This window comes from Penicilliopsis zonata (assembly GCF_001890105.1).
Source record: "Penicilliopsis zonata CBS 506.65 unplaced genomic scaffold ASPZOscaffold_15, whole genome shotgun sequence".
NCBI classification, from domain to species: Eukaryota; Fungi; Ascomycota; class Eurotiomycetes; order Eurotiales; family Aspergillaceae; genus Penicilliopsis; species Penicilliopsis zonata.
This window is the reverse complement of record NW_019208924.1, coordinates 273,232-291,602: the sequence shown is the minus strand read 5'-3', so window position 1 is coordinate 291,602 and position 18,371 is coordinate 273,232. Positions and strand designations below refer to the sequence as shown.

Sequence of the window (18,371 nt, the reverse complement as noted above, 5' to 3'; positions counted from 1 at the left end):
TGTATAAATACATGTTGTACCGAGGTACACAATGATTCAACTAGTTAGGTGAACTCGATGAGCTCGATGAGTGCGATAAGCATATGGCTTGAACACTACCTTTTTGACATGACGAGACATTTGAAACCCCCAGAGCAACATGGCTATGTTTTTGTGTGCTTTTTTTGCTGAAGCCTTGACGGGTATAGATACCTGACTTCAACACCTGCCTCATTATAGGAATTGTGGCCCTCCAGAGGATATATTGTTTTTGATTTTGTTTAGAAGGACAGAATTTCCATGCCCCATCTTTTTAGACAAGACCAGGAAGCATGACGTATCTCTTACGCTTATACTTGTCACCGAATTCCTTGCGATACCGGCGCTCCTTCTTCTGAGCCCAGACGGCCATCTGCGCGCCGCCAACCACAAAGAAGAACAGGACGCTCCAGCTCAGACCGCTGACTAGCCAGACACCGACCCAGGAAAGCACCTCGAACAGGTAGTTCGGACAGGTGACGAGACTGAAGCCGAAGCCGGTGGGGATACCGCGGTCCGTGGTGCCGGGCCGGCGCAGACCGCGGAGCACCAAGTGAGCGTTGAGGTTGGCCAACTCGCCGAAGACGAAGAGAGCCAGACCGGCGTAGAGGATGGGCAGGTTCTGAGTCGAGGCCGCGGCGGCTGCGTCGGGGCGGAACACCCAGTACGCAATGTTGAATCCGGCCAGGGCCCAGTAGTGGCCGCTATTCTTGATGATGTTGAAGGCGGGCATGGTGGCATTGCTGAAGCGGTGTACGAATATGGTCTCAAGCTCGCGCTTGAGGAAGTGGAGGACCAAGAGCGCACAGACGAGAAGCTGCGTGTCGGAGGGTTCGGGGAGCGGCTTGTCGAAGGTGAAGTAGACCAGGTTCCGCAGCGGGAAGAGGAACAGGATGGGGATCACGAGCGGGCCGAAATATTCAACGATGAAGACGGTTCTCCAGCTGATTTGCGGGCCTGTCAAGGGGTCGAATTTCCCAGATTAGCTGCAGCCTCGTTACCCATCTGACAAAACGGGTTGCGGCGTACCCAGGTCCTTGACGTGAACCACACTCTTCTCTTTGAGCCCAGTATCATTGATTGTCACATCCTTTGCATTGGGGATGGCGCTGCGATCGCTTCCCTTGGTCACGCGGAGCCGGTGGATGTCGCATCCCGAGGTCTTTGCCAGTGAAGCATGCAGTTCGTAGCCCGACGCGCTGGCGGCGATCTGGATCTCCTTAGGGAGCCTCCGGATGGGCTTCCCTATAAACCGTATCAGTTGAGACAAAGGCTTGTAATCATGGTGTAGCTTACCCCGAGGTTCAACAACCAGTGTGATGGTGTCCGCCATTGGAGCTGACCACACGGGATGATATTTACGTTTGGCGTTCGGGGATTCGATGCTATCGAGGAGACCAGATGTACCGCGGGAACCGACAACAATTTCAATATCGATTGAACTTGCTGTATCTCAAACCCGGGCAATTTTAAGAAGTGACGCATTTGTTTGGTAAACTTTCCGTAGTGCCTCGGTCAAGGTCACATGACCCGGGATAGCTGGGCAGTGGGCAGCTTGGGCTAATTGGCTACAGTACTCCGTACCTCAGCTAAACTGCTTATTTATATCTAGTGAATCTCCTGTTCAGTATTGCCCTGCATTTACAGATCTCGGCAGGATGTTTCCTGTTCAAAGAGAGGACTGAAGAGTATTCACAGGTTCTAAATTATATTACCAAGATTGCCGTCTGTACCCACTGCGGTCAACATGGTTGAAGATACACGGTCTGCCGACGATATTCTCTGCGAAAAGCAGGTCGGGGTCTCAGTTCTAACCAAGACAACCAAGAAAGTATTTACAGAAACCCGGTGCTCTCTCCTGTGTAGTGACGGAATCGAGTTTCACCGGTATTGAAGGCGTCCAGTCTCACATAGCGCGCACGCCATTCTCTGCTGCTCGTGTCGGAGTCTGCAGTAGTAACTGAATTATAAGATGGAGGGAAAAGTAGTTAAATTTCCCCTCCAAACCAGACAGTTTAGCTCTTCTCTAGCTAAGGGACTGAAGCATCTGACAGACCATTGATTTAATGTGTCACGTAAGCCTTGCTCAAGATAGTATCCTAGTTAATCGGATCCATGTCCGACGAGTCGACACCTCGGTATCCAGTGAATGCAAGTCGCACTGGCAGTATGTAAGGCTAGAGCCCACAGAGGGATTATAATAGCAGCCTGATGTCAGTTGAGGCCGATCGTCACCGTGTACTGTAGCAGGACTCCCGTCTCTTTCTTTCATGGCTCAATGTCACAAACGTAGAATAGAAGACTCAACAGCTGCAACGGTGCAACCAATTATCCACCAGCTCATTCAAAAGAACCTCTGGTTGACGCATTCTTAGTTACAGAGTAACTACTGCCCAGCTGTTGTTGGCAGAGTGTGTTGTAATCCGGCGGGGGAGAAGACCCGCTCCGGGCCCTCTCAAGGTTGGCTAGCCACAGCGGAAGCAGGAAGAGCGCCAAAGCTCCATCATCTTGGGCAGTTGATAATTTCACGAATCTTCCAACTGACACCTCACCTGCCTCTCCCCTTCGCCATCTCTTCTTCTTCCACACCCCCACTTCCTGCTATTTCTAGAGGGGGTTCTAATTTCTTTCCTGTCTATCCTTTTCCCTGCAAAGCTGTCTATTTCTCAGGGTTACAACCTGCACTGTTTCCCTGATCTTTTGACGCTCTCTTCTATCACCCACGCCACATCCTCTTGATACTTCTCTCCATCTCTCCTCTGGGACGTTTTTATCTGGCCGAAACCAGCAGATCGCCGACCTGGACCCTGTTCTACATCGCCAACTACCATATTTCAAGTGGCTGCCGGACTGCTTTGGTGAGGAAGGAGAGAACCTAAAAACGTCATAAGGACTCTCTCGCGACTTTCTCCGCGACCCGGTCGTTTCGACCCCCACACCCCTCTCTGGGACGTGCCCTCTTGGAAAATTTCACCCTCCTCATGATTGCCTGCCTTGCCGACCGTCATCATGGGGAGAATTAAGAAGGTGGCTGGCCAGAAACACGAGGCTACAATCGTAAGCTCCTCCCTATCATACCCCGCGTACCCCCCAAAGTCAGGCTGACCACCTTATTATCTCCAGTCGCCTTTTCTATCAGAATTTGTGTCTCGTACGACGATCGTTTCGATTCCAGAGCTACCCTCACACCTCAATACCTTTCCTCGCATCTGGGACTTCCCCCGAGGTGATCTCTATCATTGGATCAATGTTCTGAACCGTTTCGATGAGATTTTGGCCTCGGTCATTGAGAAATATGATCTCAACAACGGCCCGCAGACCCAGCCCTTTTGCCGACAGTATCTGCTGCAGACCTTGAGTGGTGGTGACGGAAATGAGACCGCCCCCGAGGACGCCGATCTCAAACTCAATACCCTGGGATATGGTCCGGAGGGAGATAGAGAGCTGGTGGAAGCTATCTTGGAGTTCTCGAGACTTCTGCTCGAGAAGTGTGGTAACCGCAGCCTCTACAGCAGTAGTGATCGTCTTGGTGACCTCTTGAATACAACATCGCTGGCTCTCCTCCAAACCACCTTGCGTCTAGCGCTCTCTTTGGCCCAGAGATATCATTCCCGCCAGCGGAGCGGCTCTCACATCCAACAGAGCTTGCTCACGGCCCACTATAACATCGACCTGGAGAAGTTACAGAAGATTGCCGCGCCTATTCCCCGTCCGTTCACCACCGGCAAGACGTCGGTTGCCGCGTCTCCTGCGATAACGACGAAAGAAAAAGACAAAGCCTCTCAGGTCAAGCACAATGCCAACGATCTTCTGTCGTTGACCCGAGAGACTGCTGGATGGGAGGATTGGGGCCACGTGCATATCCTCTACTACCCCTCGGGTGCCCCCGAGCCTTCGAAAACGCATGCCGACACCACTCTGCCGGCTGAACCCCATCCCCAACCCCCCGCCACCCCGACTCCTTTACGCCGAAGCAACACTCACCCAACGCCGCGACTGAGCCGTGTGTCGAATGTAGATGATTCTCCTGCCAGCCTGGTCCATCAGACCCCATCCGGAAAGTTGGACGAGGCTCCGCGCGGTGGCAAGATTCTTGATATCCCGCACTCGGTGCTTTCGACGACCACGGCGGAGAGTATCGTTTCATCTCACCTCGCTGAGATGCCTAACGACTCGAAGTATGAGCTGCTTCATAAAGTGAGAACAGTGCAGGGATTGGTATCCTCCCCGTCGACCCGTGAACAGATCCTGTCCATCAGAATGCTCGCCATCAGCAATCTTGCCTACGTCTATCCAGAGAATATTTTCCAACAAAAGATTCTTCAGCACGACATGGAGCAGCCCAAGCGGCTACAGCTGGCCTATCAACTCGCAGAACTGGTGCACCTTGGAGCAAGCGGCGACATTGATGCTTCGAGAACCGTTCAGACTTTCGCCATGCAGGCCCTTGATGCTCTCGCTAAACACAAAGCGCGTGCCATCGACGTCTGTGCAGCATTGAATGTCAATGTGAACCACGGAATTCTGATGTTTTTGACCCGAAAAGCGATTGATGAGCTGAGTGTTGAGTCCAATGGCCAGGATGAGACGGCCCAGGATGAATGGAGGGATTCTCTGCTGGCGCTCCTGCGTACACTCCCCAGTTCGAGTAATAGAACACCGGAGACGCTGGTCGCCGCTGGTCTGATCCCAATGTTCGTCGATATTATCAATTTGCGAACCGAAAAGGCACGCCGGGTTTATTCGCGTGTCATGGAGTTCCTTGACACATTCGTCCATGCCGTTCGTGATGCCCTCGGCACGCTGGCCAGCGCGAAGGGTTTCGATGCAATCTCGGATCTCATTGCGTTTGAGACTCAGACTGCATTTGAGAATGTGTCAAAGGGCTCTGGCATCCCGTCCCAGTACAAGACTCCATCTGTTGATTACCAGATCCCTTATTTCCAGCAGCAGAGCCTTCGTTGGCTCTTTCGCTTCGTCAACCACATCATGCAGCATAACGGAGGCGGCCTTGACCGCGTGCTTCGCAATCTGATCGATTCACCCCAGTTGCTGACCTCCTTCCGCTTGGTCTTCGAGAATACGCGCCTGTTTGGCTCGCATGTTTGGAGCAGTGCCGTCAACATCCTTAGCAACTTCATCCACAATGAACCCACGAGTTATGCGGTGATCGCCGAAGCCGGTCTCAGCAAAGGTTTCCTGGAGGCGGTCATGCTCGACGAATTGCAGGTCCAAGAAAAGCCAGTCACCGAAGTCGAAAGCCCCGGAAGTGCTGGGGAGCCTTCAACAAGACCGGCCACTGCAAGCACCGGGCCAGGAGCTGAGACAGACATCCAGGCTCGAGAATATTGTCTCTCAAGACCGAAGGACAAGAGACTAGCCCCCGGTATTGTACCGGCTACCGAGGCCATTTCTTGCATCCCCAATGCATTTGGAGCCATCTGTCTCAATTCTTCAGGATTGTCTCTCTTCCAGTCTTCACATGCCCTTGAAAGTTTCTTCGAGATTTTTGAGAGTCCTCAACACGTTAAATGCCTGAAAGATGATCCGAATCTAGTTCGCTCTCTGGGTACTGCTTTCGACGAACTGGTACGCCATCATCCTGCCCTGAAAACGTCAATCATGTCCGCAGTCATAGTCATGGTCGCTCGCGTTGGTCTTTTGTGCAAGCGCAAGGCCTGGGAACATGGCATCGGTGCGAAATTATGGGTTGAAGACTCACAGGGGAAACTCGGTCTCTCTGGGGACCTGTCCTCTCTCTACAAGGCAATTGGCATCCCAGTCGAGGCCCCGGCAGACGATGCACAATGCCTAGGATTGCCGGTACTCAATTCGACCACTCTTCCCAACGGCGGCAAATTAGTTGTTGGTGGTCCAATCGAACCTGTCTCATTAGTGGACCTCTCTCAGGAACCCAAGGAGAAAGATGACTTTGGCCTCACAGTCACCGACTATATTTATCCGGTGGTTCGCTTTTTGGGTGCATTCTTTGAGAACCAGACCAACTGCACGTCCTTTGTCGAGTCCGGCGGTGTCGAATTTGTGCTGGATTTTGCAACCCTGCAGAGTTTGGCTTTTGACTTCCACAACACGGATGCCAACCAGGAGCTTACCGTCCTAGTCCACATGCTAGCGGAGACCAAGCCCCATGTTGTCATGCCTTCCCTGCTTCACCGTGCCCAGACTACAGTTGATTGCCTCTCCAGCTTTTGGGCCGAACCCAAGGATACCGGTTTCTTCACCTCATTGATCAAGCCAGCTGCAGACACGGAACACTCGGAAGACGAGAGATCATCATCCAGCCTTGTGAAACGCCAGGGGACATACATCGCTAAGCATATGGTCTCTGCACTGATACTGACTGATCTTCTTCGAGAGATCTTTTCCATGCCCTTGTACCAGACACGGCCTAGCCAGCAGACTTCTGTCTTTGTGCAAGTAAACCTGGCCGATCGGTACTCTGCCCTGGTGACTTCTCTCGGAAGTTTGCATGCTGCATGCGTCTGGGAAGAGATTCTCCTCGAGAATAACATCCCTGACAAGTGGAACGCGGCAACCAAGGCACAACTTGCGGCCCCTAGACCGGAGGGCTCCAACGAGACGCCAGGCTTTTTGAACCCCCAGCCGCCTGCCTCTGCGGGCGGACCTATGCCTGGGGAGGGCGCCTTAGCAGCCAATGAGCCTGTGCAGAATCCGACTTTGCAGGCAGCTACCACCGGCCCTACGAGCTCATCTGAAGGTGGAGCGGCCTTTCGGAGTGCGCAGACGCTTCGCTACCTGCTTAGCTCCCTTCCCTCTTCTATCACCGGATTCCTTCATAACATGGGCCACAGCCTAATCGGCAAGCGGAGGATGGACTACTATCAAAGACAGAACGCCTCGATGGTTGCAGATTCTATTGCCAGCGTTGTCCTTACCCAATTGCAGTTTGGACCTCCCAATGCCTGTGACAACCACCGAATGCGCTTTGCCTATCTGATTGTGATATTATCTTCATTCTCACATTTGCTGTTTGAAACGACTGGCGAGAGGCCTCACACCCACTACTTGACTCTTGTTCTTTTTGCGTTCAAACGCAAAGACGGAATGAAGGTGATGAAGGAAGTCTGCAGGACTTTTATGCAGGAGGTTAAGGCTCTCACCCCAACTGATCTTAATGCCACTCCAGATAACGATATTTCCGCGCGCTTGACTTCGGCATATGGAGGAATCAAGATTATCCTTGCTTTCTTTGCCGATGTTGCTTCTGGGAAAAACATCATTGATTCAAGCCAAACGCAGGCTATGACCCACACTGATCGGGATCGAGACCGCCCAGATTACTTCCAGCCTGGCCAGTTCCTGGTAGATCTTCGCATGGAAATCATTCCGATGGTACTGGAAATGTGGAACTCTGACTTCGCCATCCATTCTTCCAGCTCTGTCGTGAAATGCCTAGTAGATATCTTGCGTTCTGCCCTTGATGGCGAGTACGAGGCAGGTGCTGCTCGACGATCCGATACGCAGCCGGTGTTGTCTGAGACTACGAAGAAGGTATTCTCCATCAACAGGGATCGATACACGTCGCTACGGGAAAAGAGTTACGATAGAGACCTCTGCAAAGAAGCTCTTTATCGTTGCAACAACGTTTTTTCTGCTGCGGAGGAGTACTGTAGTGCTCAGAACTGGTTGAGAGTGCCGCCACGTCTACCGCCACCTGTGAATGATATTGAATCAAGATCCACTACTACCTCTGGCGGAGAGGCATCAGAGGATACTGTCGTGGGAGACGCCCCATCTTTCGGAAGTGGGTTTTTGGACCGCAATACCCTCGCTATGATCCTTGCTCAAGCTTCAAATCGTTCTACCGACGACGGGTCTCACCAAGACCAAGATCGATCACGGGATGAGCCCGACCTTGGGAATGGAACCGATATTATCACCAGAGCCTTGAATCACATTTTCAACGATGAACACGATATGGCTGGAGAGGACCAAGAAGGATCGGCAAGCCGCGGCCTCCTGGCGCCTTCCTCATCTGAGCCTACCAACCAACCTTCTGGCCAGCCTGCGAAACGGCGGGAGGTCACCAGTGTGGATGATCTGGACTCGGAACGAGAAAAAGTACGATCAAATCTCATTGAACGGTGCCTCGATGTCTTGAACGAACATCACGATGTATCTTTTGAGCTGGCAGACTTGATCGCTGCTGCTACGAGAAAGCATCGCGAGCCCGAAAACTTCCGTCGAGAAGTGGGAGCAACCCTCGTCCAATCCCTCGTTTCTTTACAGATGGAGAATTTCCAGACTGCCGGCAAAAAGATCGCTGCATACGCTCATCTTCTTGCTCTTGTTCTCCAAGACAAGGAAATGTACACCGCAACTATAGACGAGCTGAAAGACTGCTTCTCAACTCTTCTCGCCTTTATCAAGCTTCCAACACCAGACAAGCCCAACGACGAGTCTTTCCCCTGGATTGGACATATCCTGCTCATTCTTGAGAGGTTGCTTTCCGACGACGCTCAGCCGCCTCAGATTCGCTGGAACCCCCCTGCCTTTGACAATATGGTGTCTGCAGAAGAACCGGCCCAGCTTGAGGAGTCACTTGTCTCGTTGGACGAGAAAACGCAGCTCTTTGAAGCTCTTGTTGAAGTCTTGCCAAGGATCGGGAAGGACGATACCTTGGCACTGTCCATGTGCCGGATTCTGGTAATCCTGACCCGTAACCGCTCGATCGCAGCCTCCCTTGGCGAGAAACGAAACTTGCAGCGTCTTTTCGTTATGGTGAAACAACTCTCCAGCTCGGCGAATGAGAAACTCCAGAGTGCCTTCATGTTGATTCTCAGGCATGTTGTTGAGGACGAAGATACTATTCGGCAAATCATGCGAAGTGAAATCGTCGCCAACTTCGAATCCAAATCGTCTCGACAGATCGATACTACCGTTTACGTACGCCAGATGTACCACCTCGTTCTGAGATCACCTGAGATCTTCGTTGAAGTCACAAATGAAAAGCTCAAATTGCAACGATATGATAGCCATCAGCGACCTCAAATATTGACCCTGAAGTCCGACAAGAACACTCCTACATCGGAATCCTCTCGGGAAGAGACGAAGGATACAGGAAAGGGTACCGCTGGCAAAGCTGAGGGTGTGGCCAAGGACAAAACCAAAATCTCAGAGATGAAGCCACCCATCGTGGAAAATCCTGATGGAGTCATTCATTATCTGCTTTCTGAACTCTTGTCATATAAGGATGTAGATGACAAAGAGCCGCCATCGGAGACACTTCAACCCTCTGAAGCTGAGCACATCGAGACTCAGACGGACGTCGAGATGTCTACTGAGGAGCATTCTCCGTCAGCCTCAAGCACTGATCTGCCGGCCACACGCAACGCGAAGAAATCCGAGAAGCCCCCTTTCAAGGCAGACGAGCATCCTATCTATATCTATCGATGCTTCATCCTGCAGTGCTTGACTGAACTTCTTTCATCGTATAACCGGACGAAGGTTGAGTTCATCAACTTCTCCCGCAAAGCTGATCCATTGGCAACTACACCTTCAAAACCGAGATCTGGAATTTTGAACTATCTTCTGAACGTGCTGATCCCCCTGGGTACAATGGAACATGATGAGTCGGTAACATTTAAGAAACGAAGCAACACTTCGTCCTGGACGATGCGTGTTATTGTTGCTCTCTGTACAAAAACCGGCGAATTTGGAGAAGCTGGCCGCCGTCGCAACGACCAGGATGAAGAAGACGAGCCCGAACTTTCATTTGTGCGAAGATTCGTCCTAGAGCACGCTTTGAAGTCATACAAAGACGCGAATGCTTCCACTGAATCTCTTGACATCAAATACTCGAGATTGATGTCACTTGCCGACCTATTCGACAAGATGCTCAGTGGATATACCTTCGTTTCCGGTGACACGGCTTTCCCTTCATCGACAAGACAACTTGCCAAAACCATGTTCGAGAAGCATTTCATTTCGGCACTTACTGCTTCTGTCGCTGAAATTGACCTAAATTTCCCGTCATCTAAAAGAGTGATCAAATACATTCTGCGTCCATTGAATAAACTAACCCAGACTGCCGTACTCTTGAGTGAAACCTCGGACATCTCTTCGCTCGGAGAGACTGACGAAGACGATATTTCTTCAGCGACTTCTGTTTCAGACATGGACGACGAGCGAGAAGAGACACCCGATCTCTTCCGTCATTCGACACTGGGGATGCTAGAGCCTCGCCATGAAGAAGAAACCAGCTCCGAAGAGCTGGAGGAGGAAGATGATGAGATGTACGACGATGAGTACGACGACGAAATGGATTATGAGGAAGAACTTCCAGAAGATGATGGTGAGGTGGTTAGCGACGAAGATGACATCGACGGAATGGGACCCATTGAAGGACTCCCCGGGGATACTGGAATGGACATTGAGGTCGTTGTTGACGATGATGATGAGGACGATGAAGACGATGGAGATGACGAAGATGACGATGAGGACTCGGACATGGACGACGAAATCCTCGCAGGGGAAATCACCGGTGACCATGACAACGAGAGCCTGGGAGAAGGTGAAGATGATGAATGGGAGAGCGAAGATATGTCAGAAGATGACGAAGAAGCGGAAATGATGAATCAAATTGAAAGCGAACTTGCCGACATGAGGCAATCGGATCAACGCGGCGATGTTCAAAGATTTGACGACCTATTCCGTGTTCTTAACGAAGCTGCAGGAGGCGCCGATGTGCTCCACGCCGATAGCCTCGGAGATCTTCAAGATGATATGGGCGAAGATGACTTGAATGAAGACGAAGGTATGTCTTTCTGCCCGATTGAAGCGTCCGTCCCTTCGTGCTGACGTATATTTCAAGAAGATGACGAACTGGATGAGCTCGAGGATGATCTTGACGAGATGGAAAATGACGAAGAGGGATCATATGGTGATTTTGATAACGGTATTGTGCTCTCTTCTAGTGGTTTTCAATCAATAAGACTTCCTCCTAACATGTGATTTGCCAGAGGACATTGACCTGGTTGATCCTTGGGGATGGGAAGGCGATGAGCCTCCTCTGCCCCGTGGACATCATCACCACCACCACCGCTTCCGTGGCACTCAGCCGGCTTGGACTGTGACCGGATTCATGCCTCATCGTCATGGCATCGTTCCTGTCCCACCTTATCGCGTTCATCGCACTCAGATCTCTTCTCGTGGAAATGACGATGGTGTCAATCCCCTCCTTGTTCGCGGTGACCGCGTTCCCGAAGCGGCTGCTCAATCTCGTGCTCCTGGGACCGATGCGTACACGGACTGGGTACATGGGATGGAGCCTATTTCAACTGGACGCTTGCTCATGGATAGTCCTGTCAGTTTCATGAACGCAATCATGCAGGCCATCGGCGGACAGGGTGCTCCAGGACTTGGAGTGTTCAATCGCCCCGATGGCATCCACGTTCATGTTGATCGACGTGCTATCTTCCCTCACCGTATACAGGATCTTTTTGGCCTGGGCAGACCCCAAACTGGTCCTTCCCGGACTCGCGATGACCCCAGTCAGGCTGTCAGCTTTGCGCTGGCAACAACAAGAAGCCGTTGGCAAGAAGAGGCTCGCATTCTGTTCAGCAATAGCTACGTGGAGAAGACCCAACGTGTTGTCAACTCTCTTCTGAAGATTCTCGTTCCTCCGGCGATTGAAGAAGAGAAGAAAAGGCAGAAGCAGATAGAAGAAGAACGCAAGCGCCGGGAAGAGGAGAAAGCAGAAAGAGAGCGCCAAGAGCGCCTTGCCCGGGAAGAGGAGGAGAAGGAGAGAAAGCGCAAAGAGGAGGAGGAGAATGCCAGGCGAGAGCTGGAGAGAGAACAAGAAGCAGAGCAGCCGGCGGAAATCGCGGAGCCAATGGATGATGTTCAGCGTACAGACGAGGGTGCTGCAACTTCCGTGCCCACTGAGCAACCTGAAACTGGCCCGACTGAGCCTGCTCGCCGAGTCCACACGACAATCAGAGGCCAGCCACTTGATATAACCGGTATGGAAATCGATCCTGAATATCTGGAGGCCTTGCCCGAGGAGCTCAGGGAAGAGGTGATTATGCAACAAATCGCAGAACAGCGATCCCAAGCCGTTGCCGCTGGTGAAGAGCCGAGCGAAATCAACCAGGAATTCTTGGAGGCCTTGCCCGCCGACATCAGAGAGGAATTGTTACAACAAGAAGCAGCAGACCGGCGACGACGCGAGCGCGAGAATGCTCGAAGACAAGCTGCTGTTTCCACTGGAGTTCCTGCTCATGGAGGAGACGAAATGGATGCAGCTAGTTTTCTCGCCAGCCTCGACCCATCCTTGCGACAGGCTGTACTTGTTGATCAGCCAGAGGAAGTTCTTGCTACTATTGGTCCGGAATTCCTTTCGGAGGCCCGCGCTCTTACTGGTAGACGAATCGGTCAGTTTGGAGACGTTGGAAGAATTGACCGGCAGAGAAACGAAGCAGAGGAGGGTCAAGAACCTAAAAAACAGCAGCGTCGCCAGATTGTTCAGATGCTGGATAAAGCCGGCGTTGCAACTCTCCTCCGCTTGATGTTTATGCCTCTCCAGGGTAACGCTCGTCACCAGTTGAATGATATCCTACACAATGTCTGCGAAAATCGGCAAAATCGAATGGAAGTTGTCACCTTATTGCTCTCGATCCTTCAAGACGGAAGCGTGGACATTTCTGCCATCGAGCGCAGCTTCGCCCAACTGTCACTGCGTGCAAAGACAATTTCAACACAGAAAACCCCTCAATCCGTCAAGCGCAATCTCGGCTTCCAGACATCTGCGATCAGCAGCGACGTGACGCCGATGATGGTTGTGCAACAGTGTTTGGGAACGCTTTCCTTCTTAACTCAATACAACCCTCACATTGCGTGGTTCTTCTTGACCGAACATGAGTCCGCCTCTACGCTGAAGCTGAAGGCCTTGCGCAAGGGTAAGGGGAAAGAAAATCGGGCGAATAAGTTTGCTTTGAATGCTCTCCTGTCACTGCTCGACCGTAAACTTATCATGGAGAGCCCGGGCTGCATGGAACAATTGTCAAGTCTTCTCAGCAGCATCACTCAGCCGCTGACTTTACTCCTCCGCCGTGAAAAAGAGAAGCAAGACGAGGACAAGGGCAAGGCACCAGAAGGAGCCGAAACCCCCGACCAGCCTATCCAGACTTCTGAAACCGCAGAAACTACAGTTGTCACCAGTGGAGATGCTACTATGACTGACGTTGCGCCTCTGGAAACAGCTGAAACTCGAGGGGCCGAGGAAGCGACGGGTCAGACCGAGGACGACAAGGCTGTAAAGGCGACCAAGGAGGCTCCGGAGGACGACAAACACAAGAAGAAGACCATCGAACCTCCAGTCGTTCCCGAGGCCAATCTTCGCCTGGTTGTCCACATACTGGCTGCTCGCGAATGCAATGGAAAGACATTCAGGGATACTTTGTCGACAATCAATAATCTGTCTGCTATTCCTGATGCCAGGGACGTCATCGGCAACGAGCTGGTTAGCCAAGCTCAGAATTTGACCACGACCATCCATTCTGATCTGGGTGATCTTCTGTCTCATGTCCACCAAGCTCAAACCGGTACCGATATGCAAGGTCTGGCACTATCCAAGTTTTCTCCTGCCAGCTCTGATCAGGCGAAACTTCTTCGTATCTTGACGGCTCTTGACTACTTGTTTGATCCTAACCGCACGGACAAGATCAAGGGAGGAGAGCCGGAATCTGCTGCCAAGGAAACCATGCTCAAAACACTCTACGAGAGTTCAACTTTCGGGCCACTCTGGGCTAAGCTGAGTGATTGCCTCACTGTCATCCGACAGAAGGAGAACATGTTGAATGTGGCCACAATCCTGCTTCCTTTGATCGAGGCATTAATGGTCGTCTGCAAGAACACCACCTTGAAGGACTCTTCTCTTTCCCGGAACAGTCGCGAGTTATCTGTCTCAAGCACGTCGCCCGATGCTGGCGTGAGCATGGAAGGTCTGTTTTTCAAGTTCACCGAGGAACACCGCAAGATTCTCAATGAACTGGTTCGCCAAAATCCTCGACTCATGAGCGGCACCTTCTCGTTGCTGGTGAAAAACCCCAAGGTCCTGGAGTTTGACAACAAGCGCAATTACTTCACTCGCCGTATTCATTCACGTGGCGCTGAGCCACGCCATCCCCATCCGCCGCTCCAGCTTTCTGTTCGGAGAGACCAAGTCTTCCTTGACTCGTTCAAATCTCTTTACTTCAAGACGGCCGATGAGATGAAATATGGCAAGCTGAATATTCGGTTCCATGGTGAAGAAGGTGTTGATGCTGGCGGTGTAACGCGAGAGTGGTTCCAAGTCCTTGCCCGAGGAATGTTCAATCCCAACTACGCCTTATTTATCCCCGTTGCCGCCGACCGGACCACTTTTCATCCCAATCGACTCAGCGGAGTCAACTCGGAACATTTGATGTTCTTCAAGTTTATCGGACGAATCATCGGAAAGGCATTGTACGAGGGCCGTGTTCTGGACTGTCACTTCAGTCGAGCAGTCTACAAGTCCATTCTCGGACGATCTGTATCGATCAAAGATATGGAGACCCTTGATCTCGACTATTACAAATCTCTCCTATGGATGCTTGAGAATGATATCACCGACATCATCACCGAGACTTTCTCTCTTGAGACGGACGCTTTCGGAGAGAAGCAAGTGATTGATCTAGTGGAGAACGGCCACAATATCCCGGTCACCCAGGAGAACAAGGAAGAATACATTCAGCGTGTTGTTGAATATCGCCTGGTCGGCTCTGTCAAGGAACAGCTGGATAACTTCCTCAAAGGTATGTTCAGTCACTCTGCATTTTTTGGTAAAATAGGAGGGAGGACTAACCAACTTTCTGCATAGGTTTCCATGAAATTATTCCACCTGATCTGATTTCCATTTTCAATGAACAAGAGCTCGAACTGTTGATTTCCGGTCTTCCTGAGATCGAAGTCGATGACTGGAAGAACAACACCGAGTACCACAACTATTCCGCCTCGTCGCCACAGATCCAATGGTTCTGGCGTGCAGTCCGTTCGTTCGACAAGGAAGAGCGTGCTAAGCTTCTCCAGTTCGTCACTGGTACCAGCAAGGTTCCTCTCAATGGTTTCAAAGAACTTGAAGGTATGAACGGCGTGAGCAAGTTTAATATCCATCGCGACTATGGCAATAAGGATCGTCTGCCTAGCTCTCACACATGCTTCAACCGTAAGTCACTCCCGCAGGCAGTATACCGCCTCCTCTCCACTCGTGATGATTGACTAACCCGTCAACCAGAACTTGATCTCCCCGAATATGAGAGTTACGAAACTCTGCGGCAGCGCCTCTATACTGCCATGACGGCCGGTAGTGAATACTTCGGATTTGCATAGGCTGATGATTTTCTTCTTCCTGGCACGAATGTTATGGTTCTTCTTTTTCATGACCGAAGCATCCGGCGGCGTTCAGCTTTTCTTCTCCTTCTTCTTCCCCAAACAGCTTGTACAATTCGCGTCTATGGTTGATATGGATCAAGACTTACACAGGATGAGATGGTTTGCGCTTCTACGAAGATGAACCTTTTTATTAGTCCGACCTGAGACGAGTCCGAAGTGCAGGTCAGCTCGCAATCTCAGGACGGCAATAGACTGATTCCTCCAGTGACAGTCTCGTCCTTTCTTCATTCATGTATTTAACCTCAAGTTTTGTTTTGTTCTTTCGTTGTTTTTTTTTTTTTTTACTTCGGCTATCACGGCTGAGGGTTCTGTTCCATAAAAAGAGGTTTTTATTTTAATCCGAAACTGTTTTTACCTACTTACCTTGTCAAAGTAGACAACTGTAGATTCTAGTTGTAGCTAGGTAGTTAAGTTATTCTTATAGATTGTACTATATGGAGATGATCTAATTAAAGCAACCCGAAAGCTGCTGACGACGGGGAAGGAAGGCGGTGTGGGCCGTTGAGATTTCCCCCGAGGCAAGTCACGGGATACAGCGTTTTTGTCCGCAAAAAAAAGTGGTCGCTGCTTGGCGGGGTATCATAGCGTGCTGCCTGCACTCCGTCTATCGCAGCTCCTGCAGAACCTGGATTTCTGTCTCGTTGCGACAGTGGCTTTGAACGCTTAAGACCGCTCGCTATCTGCATCGGATCTTGGGTCCCATTTGCGTCCTCTTTCAGTGTTGCAACATCCCCAGATTGACGAGTCACAATGGCGACGAATTCCATCAAGCTTCTGACTGGCAACAGTCACCCAGAGCTTGCCAATCTTGTTGCTGATCGGTATGTGTCTTGTATTTAATAGTCATCCTGATCTTCTCTGCCCTGCTCTGTTCCGCTCCGCTCTGGTGAACGCTTCTTTTTTACAACCTCGGCGGTGGAGTCATCTCAGTGCTTTCTTTTCCGTCTGTGCAAATGCGCGAAAATTCTACTAACAGTGGCGTTCGACGGGTTTCTAGGCTCGGGATCGAGTTAACAAAGATCATGGTCCTGCAGTATTCGAACCAAGAAACGAGTGTCACAATCGGTGAAAGCGTACGAGATGAGGATGGTACGGTCTTGCTCTTGCTTTCGGTCTTGGGCTTCCTGTGAGATCAAGGTTCTGACAGCTATTGCCTACCTAAAGTTTTCATTCTCCAATCCACGCGACCCAATGACATTAACGATGGGCTGATGGAGCTGCTCATCATGATCAATGCCTGCAAGACCGCATCGGCGAGACGCATCACCGCCGTGATCCCTAACTTCCCATATGCTCGTCAAGACAAGAAGGACAAGAGCCGCGCTCCGATCACCGCCAAGCTCATGGCCAACATGCTTCAGACCGCTGGATGTAACCATGTGATCACCATGGATCTACATGCCAGCCAGATCCAGGGATTCTTCAACGTCCCCGTTGACAATCTGTACGCCGAGCCTAGCATACTCAAGTGGATCAGAGAGCACCTTGACGTGAGCAACTGTATCATCGTGAGTCCGGATGCTGGAGGCGCTAAACGGTCAGTTCCATGATGATTGTCGAGAGGTCGGGTGACTAACATGGTGTTAACAGAGCCACCGCCATCGCCGACCGTCTGGACCTGCAGTTTGCTCTGATCCACAAGGAACGCGCTCGTCCCAACGAAGTGTCTCGTATGGTCTTGGTCGGCAGTGTCAAGGACAAGGTCGCAATCATCGTGGACGACATGGCTGATACCTGCGGGACCCTGGTCAAGGCTGCCGACACCGTGATGCAGCACGGGGCCAAGGAAGTCAACGCCATCGTTGTCCACGGCATTCTTTCTGGCAACGCCATTGAAAATCTGAACAACAGCTGCCTGAGCCGCATCGTCGTCACTAACACTGTTCCCCACCAGGAAAAGAAGGAGCTTTGCGACAAGATCGAGACCATTGACATCAGCCCTACGCTAGCCGAGGCTTGCAGACGTACACACAACGGCGAGTCCGTCAGTTTCTTGTTCTCTCACACGGTCGCCTAAACACGTAAAAGAAAGAAACCCTCGTACGAAGGGTGTTTACAAAAAAAAAAAAAAACACAAAAAGGGTGTCGCTCGCTGATCGAATGATGCGGTTTCTGGTGATCTTATTTTTCTGAGCAACCAATTTCCTTGTCTACATTTCCGGTTCAGGTGGATTTTATAACCTGATAGCATTCTGTGTTTCCATCTTATTTATATGCGATCAAGATGATGATCTCAATCTCTATGTTTCTTTTATTATTTCTCTAGCAGACTCTTTACGATGATCATGAAGTGCAGGGCGAAAAAAGGAGAGAAAACACCGGTCCTGTGGCTGCAAGGTTTAGCAGCAAAATGTATATTCTACCATTCCAATATACAAGGATCAAATCTGTTTTATGGGTTGACCTTGTTTTCCTTGTCATCTTGCTATATAGAGTATAGGATATCATGAGAGGTGGAGTTTTTGTGTTTTTTTTTTTAAAATTCGAAGTATCTACAAAACTTGACGTTAGGTAGAGTAGGATAGATGCTGTGTAATACAGTGTTGACGAGAGTAGGACAGTATCCACTATCAATAGTAGGCTCGGATGAGATGGGGAGTACGGAGTACAAGAGAGGCTTCATTCATTCGGAAGAGAAAAGAGAAGAAGAAAAAAAAGATGATATTTCATAGATTTGCTTTCCCCCATCACTCCAATCCCTTTTTTGAATCCCCCTCCTCCCTTCTCTCTTACACCCCCCGGGCAAGATGGTTACTAACGTTGGCCGACAGAAGAAAAAAAAAAGGAAGAAAAAAGGAAGTTCCATTTGTTTCATTCAATGGTTGGGGGGTTTTTTTCTTTTAAATAATTTCCCCCTAGGATCGTCTTTTCAAAACTTCAGAAAGTCTCTCCGTAGCCGA

At 50.7% G+C, this 18,371-nt stretch overlaps 3 protein-coding genes across 3 annotated transcripts; 2 read left to right on the top strand and 1 right to left on the bottom strand.

Moving 5' to 3' along the window:
- Positions 1-292: 292 nt before the first annotated feature.
- Positions 293-1,351, bottom strand: ASPZODRAFT_18807 (hypothetical protein; the record flags this gene model as incomplete). The annotated part of the gene is made up of 3 exons (XM_022727296.1): positions 293-975; positions 1,048-1,263; positions 1,315-1,351. The coding sequence occupies 3 exons, from the start codon at positions 1,349-1,351 to the stop codon at positions 293-295; spliced, it is 936 nt and encodes a 311-aa protein (XP_022578544.1).
- Positions 1,352-2,536: 1,185 nt separating this feature from the next.
- Positions 2,537-15,736, top strand: ASPZODRAFT_135477 (hypothetical protein). Its single transcript, XM_022723807.1, has 6 exons — positions 2,537-3,075; positions 3,142-10,816; positions 10,874-10,957; positions 11,022-14,834; positions 14,900-15,244; positions 15,314-15,736. The coding sequence occupies exons 1-6, from the start codon at positions 3,028-3,030 to the stop codon at positions 15,406-15,408; spliced, it is 12,060 nt and encodes a 4,019-aa protein (XP_022578543.1). The 5' UTR covers positions 2,537-3,027; the 3' UTR covers positions 15,409-15,736.
- A 305-nt stretch (positions 15,737-16,041) lies between these two features.
- On the top strand, positions 16,042-17,961 carry ASPZODRAFT_818484 (hypothetical protein). The gene is made up of 4 exons (XM_022730246.1): positions 16,042-16,292; positions 16,469-16,560; positions 16,636-17,008; positions 17,062-17,961. The coding sequence occupies exons 1-4, from the start codon at positions 16,222-16,224 to the stop codon at positions 17,486-17,488; spliced, it is 963 nt and encodes a 320-aa protein (XP_022578542.1). The 5' UTR covers positions 16,042-16,221; the 3' UTR covers positions 17,489-17,961.
- The last annotated feature ends 410 nt before the right edge of the window (positions 17,962-18,371 follow it).

What these genes read in the sequence shown, in the direction of transcription:
- ASPZODRAFT_135477 (XM_022723807.1), top strand. Translation starts at nt 3,028, where the DNA reads ATGGGGAGAATTAAGAAGGTGGCTGGCCAGAAACACGAGGCTACAATC. An exon ending in ATATGGTGATTTTGATAACG is followed by an intron (nt 10,958 to 11,021) that starts GTATTGTGCTCT and finishes GTGATTTGCCAG; the next exon opens with AGGACATTGACCTGGTTGAT. An exon ending in CTCTCACACATGCTTCAACC is followed by an intron (nt 15,245 to 15,313) that starts GTAAGTCACTCC and finishes CCCGTCAACCAG; the next exon opens with AACTTGATCTCCCCGAATAT.
- ASPZODRAFT_818484 (XM_022730246.1), top strand. Translation starts at nt 16,222, where the DNA reads ATGGCGACGAATTCCATCAAGCTTCTGACTGGCAACAGTCACCCAGAG. An exon ending in GCCAATCTTGTTGCTGATCG is followed by an intron (nt 16,293 to 16,468) that starts GTATGTGTCTTG and finishes ACGGGTTTCTAG; the next exon opens with GCTCGGGATCGAGTTAACAA. An exon ending in AAGCGTACGAGATGAGGATG is followed by an intron (nt 16,561 to 16,635) that starts GTACGGTCTTGC and finishes GCCTACCTAAAG; the next exon opens with TTTTCATTCTCCAATCCACG.